The sequence below is a fragment of the Podarcis melisellensis genome (genome assembly GCF_964234715.1).
Source record: "Podarcis melisellensis genome assembly, chromosome: 15".
NCBI classification, from domain to species: domain Eukaryota; kingdom Metazoa; phylum Chordata; class Lepidosauria; order Squamata; family Lacertidae; genus Podarcis; species Podarcis melisellensis.
Genome location: NC_138532.1, coordinates 44,727,865 through 44,752,497, shown reverse-complemented (window position 1 = coordinate 44,752,497; position 24,633 = coordinate 44,727,865). Strand labels below are relative to the sequence as shown.

The 24,633-nt window shown below is 49.7% G+C and overlaps 1 protein-coding gene across 1 annotated transcript in view; it reads left to right on the top strand.

The window, feature by feature from the left end:
• Positions 1–23,862, top strand: part of SPAG5 (sperm associated antigen 5) — a 31,732-nt gene extending 7,870 nt beyond the window's left edge. The window contains exons 4-23 of the mRNA XM_081889525.1: positions 1,783–1,902; positions 2,654–2,746; positions 3,010–3,102; positions 4,655–4,774; positions 5,710–5,802; positions 6,281–6,382; positions 8,402–8,504; positions 10,290–10,425; positions 12,684–12,765; positions 15,351–15,484; positions 15,615–15,780; positions 15,980–16,088; positions 16,790–16,867; positions 17,479–17,602; positions 19,083–19,182; positions 21,198–21,278; positions 21,715–21,855; positions 22,152–22,226; positions 22,364–22,444; positions 23,682–23,862. Of these exons, the coding sequence (XP_081745651.1) occupies positions 1,783–1,902; positions 2,654–2,746; positions 3,010–3,102; positions 4,655–4,774; positions 5,710–5,802; positions 6,281–6,382; positions 8,402–8,504; positions 10,290–10,425; positions 12,684–12,765; positions 15,351–15,484; positions 15,615–15,780; positions 15,980–16,088; positions 16,790–16,867; positions 17,479–17,602; positions 19,083–19,182; positions 21,198–21,278; positions 21,715–21,855; positions 22,152–22,226; positions 22,364–22,444; positions 23,682–23,753 (2,103 nt within the window). The 3' untranslated portion in view covers positions 23,754–23,862. The remainder of the gene's footprint in view (positions 1–1,782; positions 1,903–2,653; positions 2,747–3,009; positions 3,103–4,654; positions 4,775–5,709; positions 5,803–6,280; positions 6,383–8,401; positions 8,505–10,289; positions 10,426–12,683; positions 12,766–15,350; positions 15,485–15,614; positions 15,781–15,979; positions 16,089–16,789; positions 16,868–17,478; positions 17,603–19,082; positions 19,183–21,197; positions 21,279–21,714; positions 21,856–22,151; positions 22,227–22,363; positions 22,445–23,681) is intronic.
• Positions 23,863–24,633: the final 771 nt, after the last annotated feature.

Here is a 24,633-nt window from a genome sequence, read left to right as displayed (position 1 = left end):
TGAGATTACACGAGCACCCCCCACTCAGCTCTCTTAGTCTTAATTCTCCTCGTTTTCTGACGCACACCCACCAAACCTGAAAGTCAGTTGCCCTGTTGTTTTCATCTTTTCATTCAGCAGCCTAACAGCCCGTGGATAGAAGCTGTTCTTCACCCTGTTGGTGCGACTAATCAGGCTTCTATATCTTCTGCCCGAGGGCAGGAGATCAAGAAAGTGCCAGCCAGGGTGTGAATCATCCCTGAGAATTTTCTTTATTTTAATATAGCTTTGTGGCCGAGTGGGAGGATTTGAACCCTGGTCTCTCTCAGGTCCTAGTCCAGCACTCTAACCACTGCACCACGCTGCTTCCAGCATTGCACAAAGATGGTCCAGCCATTCAGGGCTGAAACCAGCTGGCTGGCCTGGCCATCCTCGCACCACTGGGTTCCTCACGTGGCCAAGCCACGTTCTCTCTCAGCAGCGGATTCCTGCAGCGTGCCAGTGGGCATTAAGCCTTGCACGGCTGCACATGGACAGCAGGGGCTGACCCCGGCTTTGTCTCTCTGCCGGGGACGCGGTGTTTGTGAATTATTTGTGTGTAGCGCCTGTGTTTGGGGGATCTGGCGAGCGAGGGAAAGGGAAATCCATGCTGGGAGAGTGGACTTTGAGGTCTGAAGAGCTGCACTCTCTTTTAGAATTCCTAAAATTTGTACCGTACAGCCAAACTGTGGTTTTTGAGCGTCTCAGAAGCCGAACGTTTTGGTTTTTGAACGCCAAAAGCCCAGAAGTACAGTGGTACCTCAGGTTAAGTACTTAATTCATTCCGGAGGTCCGTTCTTAACCTGAAGCTGTTCTTATCCTGAAGCACCACATTAGCTAATGGGGCTTCCCGCTGCTGCCGCGCCGCCAGAGTACGATTTCTGTTCTCATCCTGTAGCAAAGTTCTTAACCTGAAGCACTATTTCTGGGTTAGCGGAGTCTGTAACCTGAAGCGTATGTAACCCAAGGTACCACTGTAATTGCTTCCACTTTCGATACGATACGATCATCTTTATTGTCATTGTCCCATACAGAACAACAACTGAAAAATCTACATCAGACATTGACAACCCAACAAGCCTGCTATCCCAACTATCCCAGCCTGGTTAGCCCCTAAAAACTCTGATACCCCATAATTGAATACAATATACTGTACACATAGAGACTACCTACACTGTGTTTAAAACTGAAATCGCATTTTGATAGAAACTGTTTCTCGAATGCGCCTCGGAAGTCAAACAGCTTCTCCATTTTCTCAATGGAATTTGCGGGGCTGTCCATCGAGCCTCGGCTGTCGAACGTTTCGGAAGTCAAATGGTCTTCTGGAATGGATTCTGTTCGGCTGCCGAGGTTCCACTGCACATAGAATAGTATGCTTGGGAGGGACACCCAGAGACATCTAGTCTGACCCCGCTGCAATGCAGGAATTGCAGCTGAAGAATCTCTTGACAACTGGCCATCTACTGCCTTGCTTAAAAAACTAGACATCAGGAAGAACTTTCTGGCAGTAAGCGCCGTTCGACAGTGGAACAGTCTCCCTCTGAAGGTGGTGGGCTCTCCTTCCTGGGAGGTTTTTAAGTAGAGGTTGGGTGGCCATCTGTCGGGGATGTGTTAGTTGTGGTTCCTGCGTGGCAGCAGGGGGTTGGTCTGGATGACCTTTGGGGGTCCCTGCCAGCTCTATGATTCTATGTTTCTATGTCTCTTGGAAGCAGTTTGTGTGCTGCTGCTGCTGCTATTATTAGTAATAATTGTTGCATTTCCCAGGAGGTGCAGCTGTACCGCGAGATGTACGAGGCCCTCTGGAAGAGATACGACCCCCTTCAAAAGACTCTGAAGAACCAGCGTGCTCTGGTTGAGAGGCTGGCCACAGCCCAAGACGAGATGGTGGGTTGGTTGGTTGGTTGCTGTGCATGCAAATAGGTGTGAGGGGAGGGTGAGTGGAGACAGAGTCCGGTGGTGTCCAGAGGGTTACAGCGGCCACCTGGGCTTCTGCCGTGCGTCTCTTCCGCTCCAGGGGTTTGACTGCTGATTTATTTAATATGTTGCATTTAAATCCCACCTTTTCCTCAAGGGGGCAGGCGTGGTTCTCCTCGCCCTGCTCATTTTATCCCCACAATGACCCTGTGAGGTAGTTGAGGCCGGGAAGAGGCAAGGAGGACTGGCCCAAGGACACCCAGGGAGAGCTGCAAGGCCGAGTAGTAATAATAATAATAGTAATAATAACAATAATTTATTATTTATACCCCGCCCATCTGGCTGGGTTTCCCCAGCCACTCTGGGCGGCTTCCAACAGAATAATAAAATACAATAGTCTTTTAAGCATTAAAAGCTTCCCTAAACAGGGCTGCCTTCAGATGTTTTCTAAAGGTTTGGTAGTTGTTGTTTGACATCTGGTGGGAGGGCGTTCCACAAGACTGGTGCCACTACCGAGAAGGCCCCTGCCTGGTTCCCTGTAACTTGGCTTTTTGCAGCGAGGGAACCGCCAGAAGCAGTGTGAGGGATTCGAACCCTGCTCTCTCCCGGGTTCCAGTCCAATGCTCTAACCACTGCACCACGCTGTTCCTTGTAAGCTGAGATAGCTTATAAAGAGCCTTTGGTGCCGTGTGTGTTGATCTGGCTCCCGTTCTGCCTGCAGAGAGGATGCCTTTTGGATTCCACGTTTCTCCGAGAGACGGCCGAAGCCTCCTTCCAACGCCTTCAGGACGACCGTCGCTCCCTTAGCCAGCAGGTGAGGCCCAAGCGATGGGCTGGGTGGGGAGGAGGGGGGCACAGAGTCTGTTTCTCCCTCCCACACCCCGGCAGGATGGTCCCTGACCTTCAAATTTTATTGTTATGTTTTTATACTGTATTTTATGCTGCTTTTACAATTAAGTGCTTTAAATTTGTTGTTAGCCGCCCTGAGCCCAGTTTTTGAACCAGGAAGGGCGGGGTATAAATAAAAATTTATTATTGTTGTTGTTATTTATTATTATTTCTCTCTCTCTCTTGCAGCAAAAGCAGTTGGGCAACCTGATCTCTCGCATCCGGGAGAGGTGGAGCCGGATTGAGGACGAAAGGAAGAAGACCCTGAGAGACAAGGAGGCGGTGCGTAGAATCGCAGAACCATAGAGTTGGAACGAGAACCCCAGGGGTCATCTATTCTGACCCCTTACAATGCAGGAGTCTCGGCTGGGTGGTCCCTGACAGGGGGCCTGTCCAACCTTCGTTTGTTTATTTTATTATACAAGAACATGTAGGCACCAGAAAACCGGGTAATGAAGCAATACAGTGGTGCCTCGGGTTACATGCACTTCAGGTTACAGAGTCCCCTAACCCAGAAATAGTACCTCGGGTTAAGAACTTTGCTTCAGGATGAGAACAGAAATCATGCTCCGGCGGCGCAGCAGCAGCAGGAGGCCCCATTAGCTAAAGTGGTGCTTCAGGTTAAGAACAGTTTCAGGTTAAGAACAGACCTCCAGAACGAATTAAGTACTTAACCCGAGGTCCCACTGTACAGAGTTGTAGGTTAAAATAACAACAGCAATGTTTGCATAAGTGAAAATCCAAACCATTAAAAACTCCTTCAAGTTACCCCATTAGCAGGTTCTTTCTGGGGAAAAATACTTGGGTGGGTATCATCATCATTTTTTTAATTAAATTTTTTAATTTCTATGCTGCCTTTCTATCTCACAATACTCAAGGCGGTTTACAAGCTGAAGAAACGAAAAATGTACAACTTATGACAATCTAATGCAATACAAAAAATGTGATAATAAAACTTTAAAATAGGCAACCTACATCAAAAAAGTAACATTCGACAATCATTAGAATAGTATTAAATAATAATAACATATAAAAGTTAAACAGAAATCCACTCAACAGTTACAATAAATAATTTCTAAACTACAATCAATAAAACAATGGCAAGCCCACAGTATATAAAATAATACAATACAAATTGAAAAGCAGAGACTACAAGGTGGGGCAAGGCAGGTATGGTGATCCTAGAATTGCAGAGGTGGCCGGGATGCCTGAAGGTCTTCTTGTCCAGCCCCCTGCAATGCAGAAATCTCAATATGGCCATGACAGATGGCCATCCAAATTCTGCTTAAAAGCCCCCAGGTGAGGAGAGTCCCTTCCACTGTCAAACTGAAACAGGAACATAGGCTTGCAGAGTAATAGACCAGGCATAGGCAAACTCAGCCCTCCACATGTTTTGGGACTACAACTCCCATCATCCTTGTCCACTGGTCTCGCTAGCTAGGGATGATGGGAGTTGTAGTCCCAAAACATGTGGAGGGCTGAGTTTGCCTATGCCTGTAAGAGAAGCAAAATACCTTGTTTTTTTTTAAAGAGGTGTTACTCTTTTCTATAAAGACAGTTTAGCTCAGGGTAGGTTAAAAAAAAGAAAAGAGGCAAGCTTTTTGATGTCACAGGTCTCTTGAGCACAGAGGAAGATGCAGGTGGGCGGGTGACCCCTGCCAGCTTTTCTGTTCTGTTTGTGGGGGAAACATGGGGCACTATAATTCCCTGATTATAGTTCAGACCATCAGTGCATCGAGGTCAGTATGCGGAGGGGGACGGGTTGGGTGTGCGAATCCTCTGACTGAAAAGCTCTCTGTGTGATCTCTCTTCCGCCTCCGTTCGCTCCTTGCAGGCAGATCACGTTCTGGAGTTGTTCCGGAATCACGCCACCCAACGCATCGGGCAGCTGGAGAAGGACTGCGGGTCCTGGCGGCATCTCCGCACCCTGCTGGCGGAGGCCAACGCACTCCAGGTGAGCGGGGAAGGAGGCACTGGGGGCCTGGCCCCAACGTCTGGGATCCAGGGTCTCAGATCTTTCCAATCGCCTGCAAGCTGGTTTTAATGTTTAAGGTGCTGCGCCTTTTGCGGAGTCTGCATGTTTGAACGTGCGGCCTTCTGCTGGTTTTGACAGGGACGGACGTATAGGACACAGCTCAAAAAGAGCATCCATCCCTGCCTCTTGTGGCAAGGAGTTCCCTAGTTTAACGCTCCGCTGTGTGATGAAGAACTTTTTAAAATCTGTCCAGTGTTCAGCCTCACTGGATGCCCGTGACTCCCAGGGTTACGAAAGAGGGACAAAAACTTTCCCTCGTCCTCTCTTTCCATGCTGTGCATAATTGTAATAAACTACTTTTTTTATTTAAAAAAACCTAACAATTTCAACATAACAAAATATCAAAACATCTCATATTCATCATTCCCCCCCCCCCCAATTTCCCCATCAAAACCCCAAGACTTCCCTCAGCTCCTCTCTCTGATTTCTCAACTCATATTGTTCTCTGCATACTGTAAAATTGTCTGAATCTTTATATTATCTATCTACTATGTTAACAATCAATAAATTTGTGGATGCTTATTCAAAACCTGCCAAGAAGTCCATTTCGTTTTGTTGTCTTTTTAAGTAATATGTGAAAAGTTCCCATTCTTCTTTAAAGTCACAGATGTCCTGATCTCTCAGTTTGTATGGCAATTTAGCCAGTTCTGCATATTTCAACCATTTCTCTTGCCACTGAATTGTAATAAACTTCAATCGTGTTGTCTTCTACTCTCCTTGAAACGCAAAAGCCCCTTTCTCCGTGCCGCTCCTTCCAGCTGCCCTTTTCGGACCCCTTTCCGGCTCTGCCGCGAGCCCCTGAAGGAAGCTCCTCTCTTTCATCCGCACATTTTTTCCGTTTTTCATTTCTGCAGTCTGATCTCTCGGGCGGGTACGCCAAACACCTGGCAGAAGAGGCCTGCCTAGCGACAGCCTTGCAGAGCAACTGGGCGAAGATGCGTCGCGACGTGAGTCCTGATTCACTCCTCGCCTCCCCAGCTCCAATAATAATAATAATAATAATAATAATAATAATAATTAATAATAATAATTTATTATTTATACCCTGCCCATCTGACTGAGTTTCCTCAGCCACTCTGGGTGGCTCCCAATCGAGTGTTAAAAACAATACAGCATTAAATATTTAAAACTTCCCCAAACAGGGCTGCCTTCAGATGTCTTTTAAAGATAGGATAGCTGCTTATTTCCTTAACATCTGTAGGAAGGGTGTTCCACAGGGTGGGCGCCACCACCGAGAAGGCCCTCTGTCTCGTTCCCTGTAACCTCACTTCTCGCAATGAGGGAACCGCCAGAAGGCCCTCGGAGCTGGACCTCAGTGTCCGGGCAGAACGATGGGGGTGGATACGCTCCTTCAGGTATACAGGACCGAGGCCTTTGCCAGACTTGTCCAACGGGGGGACTAAATCTCTCTCTCTCTCTCCCCAGTATGAGGCCATGAGGACCCTGGCGGGCCGATTCCAAGTCACAATGGGGCAGATGGTCCAGAGGGTGAGGGCAGCCCAGCAGGAGGTCGCCCAGCACCACGAGGCAAGTCTTCTCTTGGGGGTGGCACTGAACCAGGGAGGAGGGGGGGTGTCTAAATCCAGTCCTGATTCTCCCTTTGCACCAAAGACTCTTGCTCTCTCCCTCCATTTCCCTGGTTCCCGGTGTTCTAGGGTAGACTGCCTCTGAACTGGGAGGTTCCACCATATCTCCATAATAACTCATTGTGCCGTTTTCCCCACTATAGCTCCATTCCGGGGCGAGTGGTATGAGGTTTTGGGGCTGTTCTCCCCTCAACCCCAACGGCTGTTTGAGATAAGACCAGTCCTTCTGACAATATTTCTATGTTGGTGTTTGCGAACATGTTCTGCCTTGTTGCTGTTGCAATAAACGAAAATCTGCCCTTATTCCCTTATGGGGGACACAAGAGCCCTTATAGAGTCCTTTGTAGGTTCTCCATCTGTCAGAGAAAATAACAGAGGCCAACCAGAAAATATTGAGAAGCAAAGCAGCTAGGAAGCCTGATCTTTATTGATCTGTTGCAACAGGGTGCTCCCCTCACCCGCAGGAAAGGAGGAAGACCCAGAACAAAAGTGTGCCTGCCCTTATATAGTCCTTTTTAATTGCCCGCCTTGGAGTCCAAGACCACCCCCAGAAACATCATACAGTGGTGCCCCGCAAGACGAACGCCTCGCAAGACGAAAAACCCGCTAGACGAAAGGGTTTTCCGTTTTGGAGGCGCTTCGCAAGACGAATTTCCCTATGGGCTTGCTTCGCAAGACGAAAGCCCATAGGGAAATCTCCGGGACAGTGGGGAAGCGCAGCGCGTCTTCCCCGCTGTCCTCGGACCTCCTCCGAAGCCTGGCGGCGGGGCGGGGACACCTCCTCCCGCCGCCGGGCTTCGGAAGGATGCCCCGATGCCCGGCGGCGGGGCGGGAAAGCCTCCCCCCGCCGCCCGGCTTCGGGGCATCGTCCCGATGCCGGGCAGCGGGGCGAGAAAGCCTCCCCCCGCCGCCTGGCATCGGAACGATGTCCCGAAGCCGGGCGGCGGGGCGGGAAAGCCTCCCCCCGCCGCCCGGCATCGGAACGATGTCCCGAAGCCAGGCGGCGGGGCAGGAATGTCTCCCCCCGCCGCCCGGCTTCGGGGCATCGTCCCGATGCCGGGCGGCGGGGCAGGAACGCCTCCCCCCGCCGCCCGGCTTCGGGGCATCGTCCCGATGCCGGGCAGCGGGGCGAGAAAGCCTCCCCCCGCCGCCTGGCATCGGAACGATGTCCTGAAGCCGGGCGGCGGGGCGGGAAAGCCTCCCCCCGCCGCCCGGCATCGGAACGATGTCCCGAAGCCAGGCGGCGGGGCAGGAATGTCTCCCCCCGCCGCCCGGCTTCGGGGCTTGTCCCGATGCCGGGCAGCGGGGCGAGAAAGCCTCCCCCGCCAGAAGAGGTCGGGGGAAGGCGGTTTCCATAGGAACGCATTAATTGATTTTCAATGCATTCCTATGGAAAACCGTGCATCGCAAGACGAAAAACTCGCAAGACGAAGAGACTTGCGGAACGAATTAATTTCGTCTTGCGAGGCACCACTGTACATACATCACAGAAAGGGGTGTAGCTCAAGAGAAATCTGAGTACATTGTTTACCTCCTGTCATTGTTTATCTTCTGTCTGGCAGGTTACCTGTTAATGGTCACTTGGTTGGATACCCTGGGGAGCCTGGCCAGTCTTTTGTAATGATAAATATTTAGTTCCTGAGCCAGGTCACAGGCTTACCCTATTCATATACAGATATACCCTTAAGAATGAAGAGACAATGGGGAGGCTTTTCCATTTTCCTTTGACCTCGCAGAGAAAACATTTGGTCAGTCTGGGAGCCAAAATGGCTCCAGGACTGCTTTCCTGTGCTTCTTCAGACATGTGGTTTATATATTTATGTACGTGTTTATGAACATTATTTATAATGTTTATAAATTAATCTCATATATATATATATATATATATATATATATATATATATATATATATATGAGATTAATTTATTTATTTCAGACTTAACCCTTCTTAACCCTTTGCTGCCTGCAGGTGTGTAGGAAGCTGGAGAACGCAACACAGGAGCTGGTCGAAGCCTTGGGACGGGGAAATGAGCTGACTGCAGCCAAGATTCACCTGCAGACAGGTGAATCGACCATGTAGCTCTCGCCTGGGATGGGTGGGAAGCATCGTCTTTTGAGTCCAGGACTTTTGGAGACTCGTTAATCTTCCTCTGGTTTTGTCCTAAAACTTTCAAGATCCTTTAGCCGTGGGGTAAAAGAAAAGTTTTAAATTTTAAATTTCCATATGTTGCATAAAACACCTGAAAAATTCTCCAAAGCCAAGGAAAGAGGAACGGAAATATTTGTGACTCTGAAGTTGGCCGAGACATGGCTGCCGGTCCGTGTAGGCAGTACTGAGCCAGGTGGACCCAGTGGCTGGACTCTGGGCTATAGTTGAGTGGCAGAGCACTTTCTTTGCATGCAGAAGGCCCTGGGTTCAATTCCCGACGGCATCCCCCAGGGGAGGGCTGGGCCCTCCAGCTTTCTTAAGCAGGCAAGCAGAAGAGCTTCTTCACTGAATTTCTAGCCTCTTTCTCCAATGAATTCTTGGTTCACCCCCCTCCTCGGTTAATCCCTCCAACGACCCTGTGAGGTAGGTTAGGAGGCTGCGGCTGTGGGGATTTGAACCCTGATCTTGTCCAACACTCTAACCACTACGCCATCCTGCCTTCCTAGAATACTTCTGCTATGGGGCAGCTCTATAAATGAAGTAGGTAAATAAATTTGGGGAGAGCAGAATGTCCCTTAGAGAAGGATCTGAAATATTTTCCCTGAAGCTTGAATTTATTTTCTTCTGGATTGCTTTAAACTGCTTTGATATGTAAAAATAAATAAATAAAGGGGTATAGAAATGAAATGAATAATAATACTTTTCACTGGCAAAAAAAAAAGGCGCCTTGACAGTCCGTTGTGGCAACCGCAACCTAGGCTTAAGGCGCCATTTGGCAATGAGCTTATTATATACAGTGGTACCTTGGTTCTCAAACTTAATCCATTCCAGAAGTCTATTCCAAAACCAAAGCGTTCCAAAACCAAGGTGTGTTTTCTATAGAGAGTAATGCAAAACAGATTAATCCGTTCCAGACTTTAAAAAACTCCTAAAACGGCAATTTAACATGAATTTTACTATCTAACAGGACTTGCTTACCCATTTCCGCAGTCACACAATTGGTCCGTCAATCATAAAACGAAAAACAAGCCACAGTCACAAAACTGAAAAAGCCACACAAAAACGCCAAAAATAGCAAAAAAGAAAAGCACCAAATATCACCTCGGAACACTGCAATCAGAAATGGAAGGCTTTCATTACGATGCTGGGAACTCAAATTAGCTGCGCAACAGTAAAAACGGAAGCTCAGGAGCACATTCGGCTTCTGGGGCAAAGTTCAAAAACCAGAACACCTACTTCCGGGTTTGCAGCGTTTGGGTACTGAGTTGTTCGAAAACCGAGGTACCACTGTATAATAATAATAATAATAATAATAATAATACAGTCATACCTCGAGTTGAAGTAGCTTTGGGATAAGTATTTTCGGGCTGCGCGCTGCAGTGACCCAGAAGTAACAGAGCATGTTACTTTCGAGTTTTGCCGCCATGCGCAGAAGTGGCAAATCGCGTTTTGCGCAGACACGGGTTGTGTTCGCTTCTGGATGAAAACGGGGCTCTGGAACGGATCCCGTTCTCATCCAGAGGTACCACTGTAATAATAATAATAATTTATTAACTGTACCCTGCCCATCTGACTGGGTTTCCCCAGCCACTCTGGGTGGCTTCCAACAAAGATTAAAAATACATTAAAATGTCACATATTAAAAACTTCCCTGTATCTGAGTTTCTAACCCAGTCTTGACCCCGCGCTCTTTCCGCAGAGCTGGAGGCTGCGAGGCAGAAGGGGACCGCAGCCGAGAGCCAGCGTGATCGGCTGCAGGAGGAGAAGGAGATCCTCTCCCGTCAGCTGTCAGAGAAGCAGGAGATGATCCTGAAGCTGGAAGAGGAAGCAGCGCGGTGAGTCTTGATGCTCAGAATCGAGGCTCCTTCCCAGGGAACTCTGGGAAATGTAGTTCTGGGAGAGGAATAGGGAGAGCGCCCTATGACTGTCAGTGCCCTGAACAGACTACACTTCCCAGAATCCTCCGGGGGAAGTCAATGACTGGTTAAAGTGGTATCACAGTACAGTACTTTAAAGGCATGGTGTGAAACTCCAAAAGTTCCCTGAGAAAGAATGTTTGATTATTAAGCTGCTCTGGGAATTGTAGTTCTGGGAGGGGGATAAAGGGGTCTCCTAACAACTCTCGCCACCCTTAGCAAACCTACAACTCCCAGAATTCTTTGTGGGGAGCCAGGACTGCTTAAAGTCCTATGATACGGGTTTTAATGTTTGCAACCTTTATCAGTGAGCTGCCTGCAGTCCCAGTTTTGTAAAAGGGTGGGGTATAAGTATTAAAACAATGGCAATAATATAATGATTATTCAGTGTTGTTAACTGCCCTGTGAACTTTGGATTAAGGGCAATTGTTGCGTTCTGAAGGAAAGGACTGGACCCTGATTAAAACAAAACACGAGGCAAGACTCTGGGAGGAAGTGCGAAAACTCTAAACCCCCTCGGCCCAGGTCGTTTTATTCACAAAAGAACTTTTAACACAGTGTTCGTAAGAACCAATCATATTTCCTCTGAGCATTTCAAAAAAACCCATGTGGGGACAATGTTAGGTCAGAGAAATCCTTTTAACTTCAAAGACTACTTTGAGCATGCATACGTGTCCAGGTAAAATATACAGGAATCCAGGAGGAATGCATTTAGCAAACCCCGGAGGTCATAAACAGGCAGTAAACAGGAAAGGAAGGAAAGGCATCTTTATCACTTCCATGTGAAACTTGGCCCTAAGATTAACAAACTACATCAAAGTTACCTACTATCTTATGGCGCAGGATGCCTGTTGAAGCAACTGGTCTGTGTTTTAGAATGCTGATGCGTAATGGTCGGGTGTAGAGAAATGGGCAGTAGAGAAAATGGGGCAGAGACGCAGAGGCTTGTGGGATTTGATCAGGAATTATTGTCAATGACTCAAGCCCAGTCAGCGCAATGCTTTCATTGCGGACACAATGGCTTGCTGCATATTTTCATAATTCCCCATAGTAATCCCATGTGACCACCACAGGCAATGTATAAATTTAGTGAATAGAAATTTTTAAAAAGATATATCCAATACAGTGGTGCCTCGCAAGACGAAATTAATTCGTTTCGCAAGTTTTTTCTTCTTGCAAGTTTTTCGTCTTGCGAAGCACGGTTTCCCATAGGAATGCATTGAAAATCAATTAATGCGTTCCTATGAAAACCGCTTGCCAGGCTGGCGGTGCGGAGAAGGGCTTTTCTCCCCACCGCAAGCCTTCAGGACAGGTACGGGAACAGAGGGGAAGGCGCATTGTGCTTCTCTGTTCCCGGGGCTTGCAGTGGGAGGAGGGTTTTTCCTCCCCACCGCCAACATTCAGAACAGCATTCTGAATGTTGGCGGTGGGAAGGAAAACCCTCCTCCCACCGCAAGTCTTCAGGACAGCATCCTTCCGAAGGCTGGCAGCGGGGCGGAGAGACCTCCCGCCGCCGCCAGCCTTCGGAGCAGTCTCTCCGCCCCACCGCCAGCCTTCGGAGGAGGTCCGAGGACAGTGGGGAAGACGCGCTGCGCTTCCCTGCTGTCCCGGAGATTTCCCCATGGGCTTTCGTCTTGCGAAGGAAGCCCATAGGGAAATTCGTTTTGCGAAGTGCCTCCAAAACGGAAAACCCTTTCGCCTAGCGGGTTTTCCGTCTCGCGAGGCGTTCGTCTTGCGGGGCACCACTGTATATAGTTCTGGCATGGCCTTCGTCAGATGGGCGGGGTATAAATAATAAGTTATTATTATTATTATTTAGCCGAGCTCAAGCTTGAAGATGCTGAAATGTCAGCGAATGTAATAGTGGGGTGCAGATTTGAACCCGGGTCTCCCCACTGCTGGTCCAGCACCCTGACCCCCCAGAGCCACATTCACACCAGACGCCTGAAGCACTATGACTTCACTTTACGCAGTCATGCTGTCGCCCCTGAATCCTGGGAACTAGTTTAAAGGTGCTGAGCGCCCCCCTTCCAGAGCTACGGTCTCCAGAGAGGGACCAATGGTTAAGCCTCTCTGGAGATTGTAGCTCTGGGAGGTGGGAGCCTCCTAGTGGCGCTCAGCACCCTCAGCAAGTGACAGTTCCCAGGCTACCGCTAACCCTGTTCCGTGTGACGCAGGCTGTCCGTGGAGAAGGTGAGGGCAGAGCAGGAGCGCGACGAAGCCCAGCGGGAAGCTCGCGAGACGGCCGAGTGCCGGGAGGTACGGAGAGGGGCGGCTCCTGGAGCAGCGAGGGGCGCAGGTCTGGGGCGGGTGGGGAAGGGGAGCGGGGGCCCGGGTGCGAGAGCCGCAGCTTGGCGGCAGGGTGCCTGCTCAGCGTGCAGAATGCCCCAGGTTTGCTCCCCTGACCTAGCCACTGATCCACGCAACGGTCACCTCCAGACTTGATTATTGTATTTTTTTCTAACATGATTTTTATTAAGTTTTCTATGTTTCATTACATTTTCATATCATAAACCCATAACTGAAGACATTACATAAAGCATCGACCTCCTTCCCTCCCTCTAACTGACTTCCACACAACTTTACCAAATTCTTCACATTTCTGTTACCACTTTTTTACCCTATATCTGTCTTTTAACATTCACCAGTATGGTGTAGTGGTTAAGAGCGGTAGTCTTGTAATCTGGGGAACCGGGTTCGCGTCTCCGCTCCTCCACATGCAGCTGCTGGGTGACCTTGGGCTAGTCACACTTCTCTGAAGTCTCTCAGCCCCACTCACCTCACAGAGTGTTTGTTGTGGGGGAGGAAGGGAAAGGAGAATGTTAGCCGCTTTGAGACTCCTGAAGGGGAGTGAAAGGCGGGATATCAAATCCAAACTCTTCTTCTTCTTCTTCTCCTTGTTTTCACATTACCAAACATTTGAACTCAAACCTACAAACGTTTTCAACTGTTTACCATTTTCTTTCATATAGAATATAAATTTGCTCCAGTCCTTTTGAAACAGTTCATCACGCTGATTCCAGATCTTCCCAGACTGGACTATTGTAACTCACTCTACGTGGGGCTGCCCTTGAAGCTGATCCATAAACTCCAGCGGGTGCAGAATGCCGTGGCGAGACTCCTTATGGGGTCTTCGCTGCGAGATCACATTCATCCGGTGCTATACCAGCTGCACCGGCTCCCGGTGGAGTACAGGGTCAGGTTTAAGGTGCTGGTTTTAACCTTTAATGGACGCGGGTGCTGCTGCAGGTTAAACACAGAGCCTAGGGCTTACCGATCAGAAGGTCGGCAGTTCGAATCCCCGCACCGGGGTGAGCTCCCGTTGTTCGGTCCCTCTCCTGCCCACCTAGCAGTTCGAAAGCACATCAAAAGTGCAAGTAGATAAATAGGTACCGCTCCAGCGGGAAGGTAAACAGCATTTCCGTGCGCTGCTCTGGTTTGCCAGAAGTGGCTTGCTCATGCTGGCCGCATGACCCAGAAGCTGTACCCAGGCTCCCTCGGCCAATAAAGCGAGATGGACGCCGCAACCCCAGAGCCGTCTGCGACTGGACCTAATGGTCAGGGGTCCTTTTACCTTTACCTTTTAACCTTTAAAGTTCTATACAGCCTAGGACCCTCGTACCTACAGGACCACCTCTCCTGGTACGTCCCACAGAGGACCTTACGGTCTTCAAATAAAAACATCTTGGAGGTCCTGGACCACAGGGAGGTTAGGCTGGCCTCAACCAGGGCCAGGGCCTTTTCAGCTCTGGGCCCGAACTGGTGGAACGCTCTGTCACAAGAGACTAGGGCCCTGCGGGACTTGACATTTTTCCGCAGGGCCTGCGAGACAGAGCTGTTTTCAATTAAATGATTGTGATTTTATGTAAACTGTTATTTTTACTGTTGTTAGCCGCTCTGAGCCCGGCTTTGGCTGGGGAGGGCGGGATATAAATAAAAAATTATTATTATTATTAATATTAAGGGCATCTCCTGGGGGTAAGGCAGCTTCCTGCTGAAAGTAGCCTTTCATGAGGACTGGTATCTTTCTTCTCAGCAGAGGAGGACCTGCTTTGAATACCAACTCTTTGTAGGGCTGGAAGAGGAGGCTGCCTGCCTCTCAGTGTAGGCCAGTGGTTTGAAAACTTCTTTCTCCAGGCCACACTTTCAGAATAAAAATTTGCCACGCTGAATTTTTTTATTGATAAGATATTATTATTATTATTATTATTATTATTATTATTTTATTTATACCCCACCCACCTGGCTGGGTGTCCCCAGCCACTCTGACATTGGAAATCAAAAAGAAAGAACAGCTTACCCCGAACACAACTACTTTGTGATACGATTGTGGGGCATCAGGAAAGTGGAAAATGCAGCTGCATAAGAACACGGATGAATGTTTCTTTGATGGCCCTTGAATCTTCCCACCAGAGAGTTGGCCCCAATGGTCTGACTCTGCATAAACCAGCTTCCTGTATCCCTCTTGAAATCGCATCTTTCTTCAGAACATTTTATCTAGTTTGTAAAATCTTACACCGTTTGATGGAGGGGGGGAGAAACCCCTCAAAGTAGTTTACAAAATTCAGCAAAATCAAGTGAGATTGACAGAAGGTACAGAAGGTAAAATGCTAAAACAGACTGAAAGTATCTCAACCTTTTAGGCGCCTGGGTAGACTTCTCTAAACAGGGGTGTTTTTTGCAGTATAAGGTGACTCAGAATAGTATAACTATTCTATCTCGGAAACAATCAGAAATAACATCATCAACAAACGGATTTTTAAAAATGTTGGTGTAAAATAATACAAATCGGTGTAAAATAATGCAAATAAGCCAACCTAACCAAACTGCTGAAATGTTAACAGTTTATAGATCTGGAAAACCAAATTGCCCGCCGCCAGCTCTCAGAGACGGAGTTGGAGCTGAAGGCCACCCTCGTGACTCTGTGGGAGCGCAGCGCCCAGCTGGAGGACCTCAAGGGTGCCCACAGCGCCCTTCAGTAAGTGCCTGTTCCTCTCTGAGACCCCACACAAAAGAGTGTCTGGGGTGGGGTGGGGGTCTCCCTTCTTTTGTGGCGTAGGGAACAGCATCGTCCTGACTTTCTCCTGTCCCCCACCCCACCCCAAAAGGCAGGAGCGAGAGGCTGTCGGCGAGGAGCTGGCGAGCGCAAAGGCGGAAATGGAGAGGACCCGATCCAGCATGGAGGCCTGCGCCTGCTCCTTGCAGGAGATGGATGGCGCTCAGACGCAGCTCCTGGAAATTGCCAGTTTCCTCGAACGGGTGCTGCAGGGAGAGGTGAGGCAGCTGTGTGCAGTGGGGTCCCTGCCATCTCTCTCCCCTGCTGGGAAAGGGTCTTGTAATCACAGAATGGTAGAGTTGGCAAGGGACCCCCAAAGGTCATCCAGCCCAACCCGCTGCAATGCAGGAATTGCCGCGGAAGAACCCCTTCAGAGTCGTATCATGGCAGCACTCCCAATGCTCTGCTCTTTTGCAGGTGGTCGACACAGCCCCCAGGAGGCGGCCCTGCACCCCCAGGCGACTCACCCCCCACCGCTTTGGGACCTCCTTCGTGGACAGCATCTTGCAGGCAGTGGCGGAGAGAGGTGGGGGTTTCTGTTCACTATCTCGGGGGGGGGAAGGGGCCCGAAACACAAACCCGGAGCGGAAAGCCCCCCCCCCACTTGTCATGTTGCCAGCCCTCATGGGGGAAAGGGGTAATAATAATAATAATAATACCCTGCCCATCTGGCTGGGTTTCCCCAGCCACTCTGGGTGGCTTCCAACAGAACACTAAAATACAATAACCTATTAAACATTAAAAGCTTCCCTAAACAGGGCTGCCTTCAGATGTCTTCTAAACGTCTGGTAGTTGTTCTCTTTGACATCTGATGGGAGGGCGTTCCACAGGGCGGGTGCCACCACCGAGAAGGCCCTCGGCGCTGGACCTCAGTGTCCGGGCAAAACGATGGGGGTGGAGACACTCCTTCAGGTATTCTGGACTGAGGCCGTTTAGGGCTTTAAAGGTCAGCACCAGTACTTTGAACTGTGCTTGGAAATGTACTGGGATCCAGTATTTCAAGACCGGTGTTATGTGGTCTCGGCGGCCACTCCCAGTCACCAGTCTAGCTGCCACATTCTGGATTAGTTGCACTTTCCGGGTTGCCTTCAAAGGTAGCCCCACGTAGAGTGCGTTGCAGTAGTCCAAGCCAGGCCACTCAATTGCAGCCTCCCTCTTAATTCTGACTCAACGGGGCATTGCAGGTTTTCACACCGCCCCCCAAATTTTGTGCCTCCTGTTTTTCAGACGTGGAAACTCCCGGGATTTGGAGCGAGAGCACTGCTTTCATGAAAGCCGTTCATGAAGGTCCACCCAAGCCGGCAGGTAACTAGGATTCGGACCTGAGAGGGGACCAAGGTTCGAATTCCCTGTTTGGCCACAAAGCTCCCCACTGGGTGTGCCCTGGGGGTGGGCAGCCCCTGCGTCTCTCAGCCACGCCTACCTTGCAGGGTTGTTGTTGGGGATTACCATATTTTTCCCCTATAGGACGCACTTTTCCGCCTCCAAAAATGAAGGGGAAATGTGTATGCGTCCTATGGGGCGAATGCAGGCTTTCGCTGAAGCCTGGAGAGAGAGAGGGGTCAGTGCGCACCGACCCCTCTCGCTCTCCAGGTTCAGGAAGCTATCCACAAGCCGTGGGAGAGCTGCGCGACTTTGCGCAGCTCTCCCATGGCTTGCGGATAGCAGCCTGTTCTGGGTCCACTGAGGTCCAGCTTGGGCTTCCCCCGCCCCAGCCCTGCGCCTTTATTTCCCCCCCCAAAAAAAAACCTAGGTGCGTCCTATGGGCCGGTGCGCCCTATGGGGCAAAAAATACGGTAGGTGGGGAGGGGAAGGAAAGCCATGTCCCCCCCTTGAATTCCTGGGAGGGAAAAGGTGTGACAGGAAAGCAATAAATGAACAAAACGAAGCCGTCTCACGGTCTGTCCCGTCCGCAGAGCTCCAGGATCAACTCTCCACCCACGTCCAAGACTTGCTGTCCGTTTCAGAACAGCTCCGCCTCCTGGCTTCGCAGCAGCAGAGGGCCGCCCAGGAGGAGAGGGAAACCCTGCAGGCGGAAATGTAAGTGGGTCTGGGGGCTTGCTTTGCACTGGGGAAACCCAGAGATGAAGATGCTCTACCTGAGGTTCCTGCATTGACGGAGCTTGGGCTACAGGACCCTTCCAACTTCTCAATGGTGATGGAATGCACAGGTGGGGAATGCTTACTTTTTTGTGAGTCTTATATTACCTGTAAAGGGAACCTTTACATGGATTAATATATTACAGTATTATCCTGTTGAAGCTGCGCTGTGTCTTTTCTCCTCCTAGGCTGTGACACCTAATGGTCCGATTTTTTTATTCTTTTACCTTTTTCATTAACAAATCAAGTTATTTTATTTTTAAAAAGAAACAGCACATCCGGTTTAAATAAAGGGAAATGGGTACAGCAGAGGAGCAGGAACTTGTTTCCAGCTGCCTTCTCTTCCGGGGGCCACAATCCATGCAGGCCCCAATCTCTTTCTCTCATAGAGAGGTCAAAGCGATTCTTTGAATATTTTCAAGGTGCAGTCAGGATTCCCACTTGAAGCATTGGGGAGGGGGACCTCAGGCTCTGTGGGCTGAATGTGGCCCCCCAGACCTCTCCGCCTGGCCCCTGGGACTCTCCCCGAACCACGCCCCTTGCTTTGCCCTCTCTACAAGTGTTTTGGAAATGTGCCCTTAGCTTCTTCCTTGCCTAATAATAATAATAATAATACATTTTATTTATACCCCACCCTCCCCGGCTAACACCAGTAAAATGACAGTAAAAACATAATAGGAAGAAAAGAAGAAGAAAAAACCCCAATTTAAAATACAGGTTAAAATGCAATTTAAAATGCAGCCTCATTTTAAATGTAGCCCATAGATCAAGACCATAAGGGGAGGGAAACATAAGGGTCAGACTGAGTCCAAACCAAAGGCCTGGTGGAACAGCTCTGTCTTGCAGGCCCTGCGGAAAGATGTCAAGTCCCGCAGGGCCCTGGTCTCTTGGGACAGAGCGTTCCACCAAGTGAAAAAGAATAAAAAAAGCAGACCATTAAGCGTCACAGCCTGGGAGGAGAAAAGACACAGCGCAGCTCCAACAGGATAATAATATATTAATCTGTGAAAAGGTTCCCTTTACAGGTAATATGAGACTCACAAAAAAATGAGCATTCCCCACCTGTGCATTCCATCACTATTGAGAAGAAACATTTTGCCTAGTCTTAAATGGGCCAGGCTTTTGCGTATACGGAAGGTGCTGGGTGACCTGCCGCAATATTTGTACAAGAAATAAAACCATGCGTTGTATATATTATTAAAAGGTCCTTTTCGCTCTGCTGTTTAGATGCTGTTAGATTATGAGATACATTTTCAAGATGGACAGTCCTAGAATCGTAGAACTGTTGAGTTGAAAGGCACCCCGGGGTCATCTAGTCCAACCCCTTGCCATGCGGGATCAATTGAGATTATTCCCCCTGACTGGGTAATGCAGAGTTGAATTTAGGGCCCTCTCTCCCTTCTCTCCCCCCCCCCTGCAGTTTGCGGCTCCAGGGCCTGGGGAGGGAGCTGGAGGCTGAGGTTGATTCCCGCGACGCCAGCATCGCCCAGCTGAGCAAGGCTCTCCGCGACAGGAAGCAGGTGAGGTTGCCAGGAGGAGGGGGGTCTGGGTCAGGATGGAGCCGCAGGGCTCGGAGGATCTGGGTCACGGATCGGCCGGGGATCCGCTTCTAGGGCATTGCAGCAACCAGGGAGCCAGCCTCCATCTCAATCAGCCTGCATGTCTCTGAAGCCGCTGTGGAATAGATAGGTAGATAATTTATTACAGTCAAAGACCAGCTCACATAACATAACATAACATAATACAATAAAAACAGTGTTCATAAAGATAAAATATACAATCAGAGCAGATTGCAGCAATAGCTCATGAGTTAAAACTGAGATATATGCATACACCCGTACAGCTGAAATTTGGCCTACCATAAAAAATTGACCCTGAGGCGCCCCAAAGGGCGACTTCAGCATTTCCATGGTAAGCTAATTTATTCTAGAGGGTGATCTGTGCCTACAAATCTGGATGCAGAATCTGGCTACCAGCCAGGTCATCTTGTGATCTTTGCCTAAGAGGAGAGAATTAAGTTTAGACTTGTCTGAAAGATCGGCGAGCCTCTTCAGCAAAGGATCAATGGTGTCTCTACGAATCTCAGCGTAAAAAGGACATCTAAAAATATATATGTTCGGGGCTTCCTGTTTCCCCTAATGGGCAGGCGCAAAGTCTCTGTGTGTACGGGACTCTTCTATAGGAGCCTTCCAGAACCGGTGAGGGCAAGGCTGAGCTTCTAGCAAGAGCAAAAGCCCTTCTTGCGTTTCTGGATGTGAGGAAATAGTGATATGTTGCTGGAGTGGCTACATATCTCCCATTTTCTATGTGCTGTGGAATAAAAAAAAAGAAGATTGTAGAGTTGGAAGGGACCCCCAAATGTTATCCAGTCCAGCCCCCTTCAATGCAGGAATCACAGCTGCAGAATCTTTGGCAGGTGGCCACCCAAGCTCTCTTTACAAGACAGGAAATTCCACCACCTTCCCAGGGACTGACCGTCAAACAGCTCTTACTGTCAGAAAGTTCTTCCTAAGCTTTAGAAAGGAATCCCCTTTCTTCTTGTTTGACTCCTTCACAAAATAGATTCCAGGATAAGGGACATAACCTGAAAATAAGGAGCACATATTATAATCAGAAGGGATGCGGGTGGCACTGTGGGTTAAACCACTGAGCCTAGGGCTTGCTAATTAGAAGGTTGGCGGTTCGAATCCCCATGACGGGGTGAGCTCCCGTTTCTCGGTCCCTGCTCCTGCCCACCTAGCAGTTTGAAAGCACGTCAAAGTGCAAGTAGATAAATAGGTACCGCTCTGGCGGGAAGGTAAACAGCGTTTCCGTGTGCTGTTCTGTTTCGCCAGAAGCGGCTCAGTCATGCTGGCGACATGACCCGGAAGCTGTCTGTCGACAAACGCCGGGTCCCTCGGCCTATAGAGCGAGATGAGCGCCGCAACCCCAGAGTCGGCCACGACTGGACCTAATGGTCAGGGGTCCCTTTACCTTTACCTTTTATTTTAATCAGAAACCAAGAAGAGAAGAACTTTAAGAAGGAATGGGGAAAATTTACAATGCATTTAAGAGAACACTGAAAACAACCAAAACTTTGGCAGGATTTGAGTAATGCTTGTAATGTACGAAAAACTAGGGTAAAAATGGATTATTATTTTTTATTTTAAAAAACAGAGAAAATTAAGGGAAGCAATTGAAAAAAAGAATGATCATGGTAACCATGGAAAGGCAGAGGAGAGTTGAAGGATTCAGGGAAATCCTAAATGATGATGTTGGTGTTTAATGCGTGAATTTAAATTTGCAATGTAAAAATATTTGTCGAAGAAAAGAAAGAAAATAAGGAACGCTTGGAGCACGGAAGGTGGGACGGGTTGTCCGAACTCTTTCCTCTCCCTGGGCAGCATCTGCCGCCCTGTTTCCCACCCCCAGGGTCCAAGGGACTAGAAACTTAGCCAGGCTTTGGCGAAACCACTGTCAAGCCTTTCTCCCTCCCTGCCCTCTTACGCTCTCTCTCCTCTTACGCTCCCTCTTATGCTCTCTCTCTCACACACAGGATGAAAAGGAGCTTCAGGAAGTTATCCGGCAGCAGGACAGGAAGCTTCAGCAGCTGGATGACCAGAGTGCGGACATCCGGGTAGGTCCAAGGGCTGCCTACCCCCTGGCATTCTCAGAGATCTGTGTGCCTCGGGAAGGAGAACGTCCTGGAGCTCACAGGAAAAGCTGCCTTGATATGTGCATGGTCCATAGACTGCAATACCGCCTGCCCTGGGGGGCAGCAAGCGCTCTCTGGGGTTTCAGGAAGAAGGTCTCCCCCAGGCCACCGGGGAATTGAACCTGGCGCCTTCTGCATGCCAAGCAGGTGCTCTGCCACTTAGCTGCAGACGCTTCTCTGAAACATAAAGATTCTAGTCCTCATTGCCTGAAATAAGGGGCTGGTTTAAGTGGGAACATGGGCAGCAGCCATGATGTTCTGTGCTGCCTTCACCCTCCGGCCTCCTGCAAAGGGGTGGGTTGCTGAACCCCGAGTGGCTGCTAAACGCCCCCCCCCCATCTCTCTCTCCCTTCCCCAGATCCTAAAACTGGAGTTGGATCAGCTGAAATCTGACCTCCGCAGCTGCGAGATGGAGAGGTCAGCCCTGTGGGAAGAGATCAGGGAGCAGAAGCCGTCCAGTGCGGATTGGGTCCAGGAGAAGATGTGTCTGCAGCGGCAGGTATGGGGCTGGGTGGCGTCACTGGGGTCAGGATCCATCCTCAAGGTTATCCCTGCGTGGACTGCGGCCCTCAGGCTATCCCTGCGTGGCCAAAGATTTATTTGCACTCAGTGAATTTTCAGGTGGTTTTATTTGCACTGAGAAAAAAATTAAATCATTTGGGTCTTTTGTGGGGTCTCTTGGAACAGATCCCGCAGAAACAGTAAAGGGTTTCAACTCTTCCTCCCTCCCCCAATCCCACGGTGACCCCAAACCACCACCTTGTGGTTCAAGACGGATCCCACTTGTCTCCTTAGGTTGCCAGGCTGAGGGAACTTCTGGCTGGCAAGGACAGCGAGAACATGGACCTCGTGATGAGATACCAAGGCCGGGTGAGGACCTGGGGTGAGGGATGCAGAAAAGGAGCCCTCCGGGGAGGGCTGGGAAATGGCCGCCCTTGCATGGATCAGCCCCCTAACTCCTCGCTCTTTTCACCCCCTAACTCGTTCTTTCTGCTCCTGGCTTCCAGGTGAGGCATCTGGAGGAGCATCTTCTCCACGCTCAACGGGAGGTGAAGGCACTCAAGAGGACAGAGGCAAAGATAAAGGAGGTGAGACCCAGTTAATGGGGGGTGTCTTGGGATGTGAGACCGTATCTGGGGAGCTTGGAAGGTCAGATCTCGGGGGTCTTGAGAAGCAAGACCCGATCCCCCGAGGGTCTGGGGCACCTTCGATTTCCTTTGCCCACCTCCCTCGGGATTTCTCCCCTCCCCCCTTTTTTAAAAAGCCAAGGGACTCCGTACTCCATCTTGGCCAGGGAGGATGATGGGACTTGTAGTCCAGGAAAATCTGGAGGGCCACAGATATCTACACCCACCCCCAATTTGGTTGCATTAGAGCAGGGGCCAGCAAACTTTTTCAGCAGGGGGCCGGTCCACTGTCCCTCAGACCTTGTGGGGGGCCAGACTATATATATTTCTTTGGGGGGGGGGAATAAACGAATTCCTATGCCCCACAAATAACCCAGAGATGCATTTTAAATAAAAGCACACATTCTACTCATGTAAACACACACTGATTCCTGGACCGTACGCGGGCCAGATTTAGAAGGCGATTGGGCCGGATCTGGTCCCCGGGCCTTAGTTTGCCTACCCATGCAAGAGGGTGCAGATGAAAGATTTTCTCCGTCTCTGGCCCTTCCTTTCCCCCAAAAGTAGCTCTTTAGGATTTTCTTTCCATAAAAGTCATAACTTCCTAGCCCTCCTCCAGCGCAGGAGGGAAACACGACCCGCTGCTCAACTGACCTGTGTAATACAGTGGTACCTTGGGTTACAGATGCTTCAGGTTACATACGCTTCAGGCTACAGACTCCGCTAACTCTGAAATATTACCTCGGATTAAGAACTTTGCTTCAGGATGAGAACAGAAATCGTGCTCCGGCTGCAGCAGGAGGCCCCATTAGCTAAAGTGGTGCTTCAGGTTAAGAACCGTTTCAGGTTAAGAACGGACCTCCAGAACGAATTAAGTACTTAACCCGAGGCACCACTGTATTTATCCTGCACCGCGCATGCACTGCCACCACAGCAGAAACTGAATAAAAAGGCTGAAGCGTATTGAGGCTTCGAGCTTAAAAAGGGCTCTGCTAGGGTGGTTTGTGGCATGAGGCTGGTCCACCCCTGGTGGGAGACAGAATGGTTTCCACAAGCAGCACCCTTTCTTAGACCTAAGGGGCTAGTCCTCTTGATCTGCGGCTTGGGCTGGGAAAGACCCCCTCCCCATCTCAAAAGGCGAGGAAGCCACTGCCAGCCCCCTCCGTTCCCCAATGCCTCTTTTTCCTCCAACCTCCAGGTGATGTCTTCGCTTCCCGCTGAAGCTTCCCACATCTCAGAAGTGCGCTTAATTCTCGACCTCCTCAGATGAAGCCGGCCGAGGGCTGGGGAGAATAGGACGGAGAAAGGGGCTCTTTGCCGGCCTGATCCGGCCGCATGTGTGTATTTAAATAAATGTGTGTGTGTGTCTTTTGCAAGGATCGGTCTGTCTCCAAGTGTGAAGATCATTTGGGTGGACGGGAGTGTCGTGTCCTCTCAGCCGCACATGGGAGCGCATCGGGACTACATCTCCCATGTGCGGCTGATGGGAGTTATAGTCCAAAGGTGCTGGCTGCTTGTCCAACCTATTTGTGGCTTTTCTAATCTGCCTTGGTATGCCTGATTCTCCCCTTCATTTAAACTTCACAACAGCCCTGTGAGGTAGGCCACGTTCAGAGGCAGTGCCTGGCCCAAGGACACGCCCGGTGAGCTGGCGGCCGAGTGGGGGGAGAGGGACCCTGGTCTCTCCCAGGGCCTAATACTCATCTAATTCCCACAGCACAACCCTGCCAGGTAGGATAGGCTGAGAGGCCCAAGGACACTCGGTGAGAGCTTCAAGGCTTGACTGGTGGGGATTTGAATCCTGCTCTCTGCTAGGTCATGGCTGACACTCTAACCACCACACCACACTGCCAATGAAAGGTTGGGGTCCCCACCCCCAAATCACCCGCAACTGGTGCTTTTTCCAGTAGGGAGGCCAAGGATTGAACCAGACACCTTCTGCATGCCAAGCAAGGGCTGCATCCAACAACAACAGTAATAAATTTATTATTTATACCCTGCCCATCTGGCTGGGTTTCCCCAGCCACTCTGGGCGGCTTCCAACAAAATATTAAAATACAGTAATGCATCAAACATTAAAAGCTTCCCTAAACAGGGCTGCCTTCAGATGTCTTCTTAAAGTCTGGTAGTTTTTCCCCTCTTTGACATCT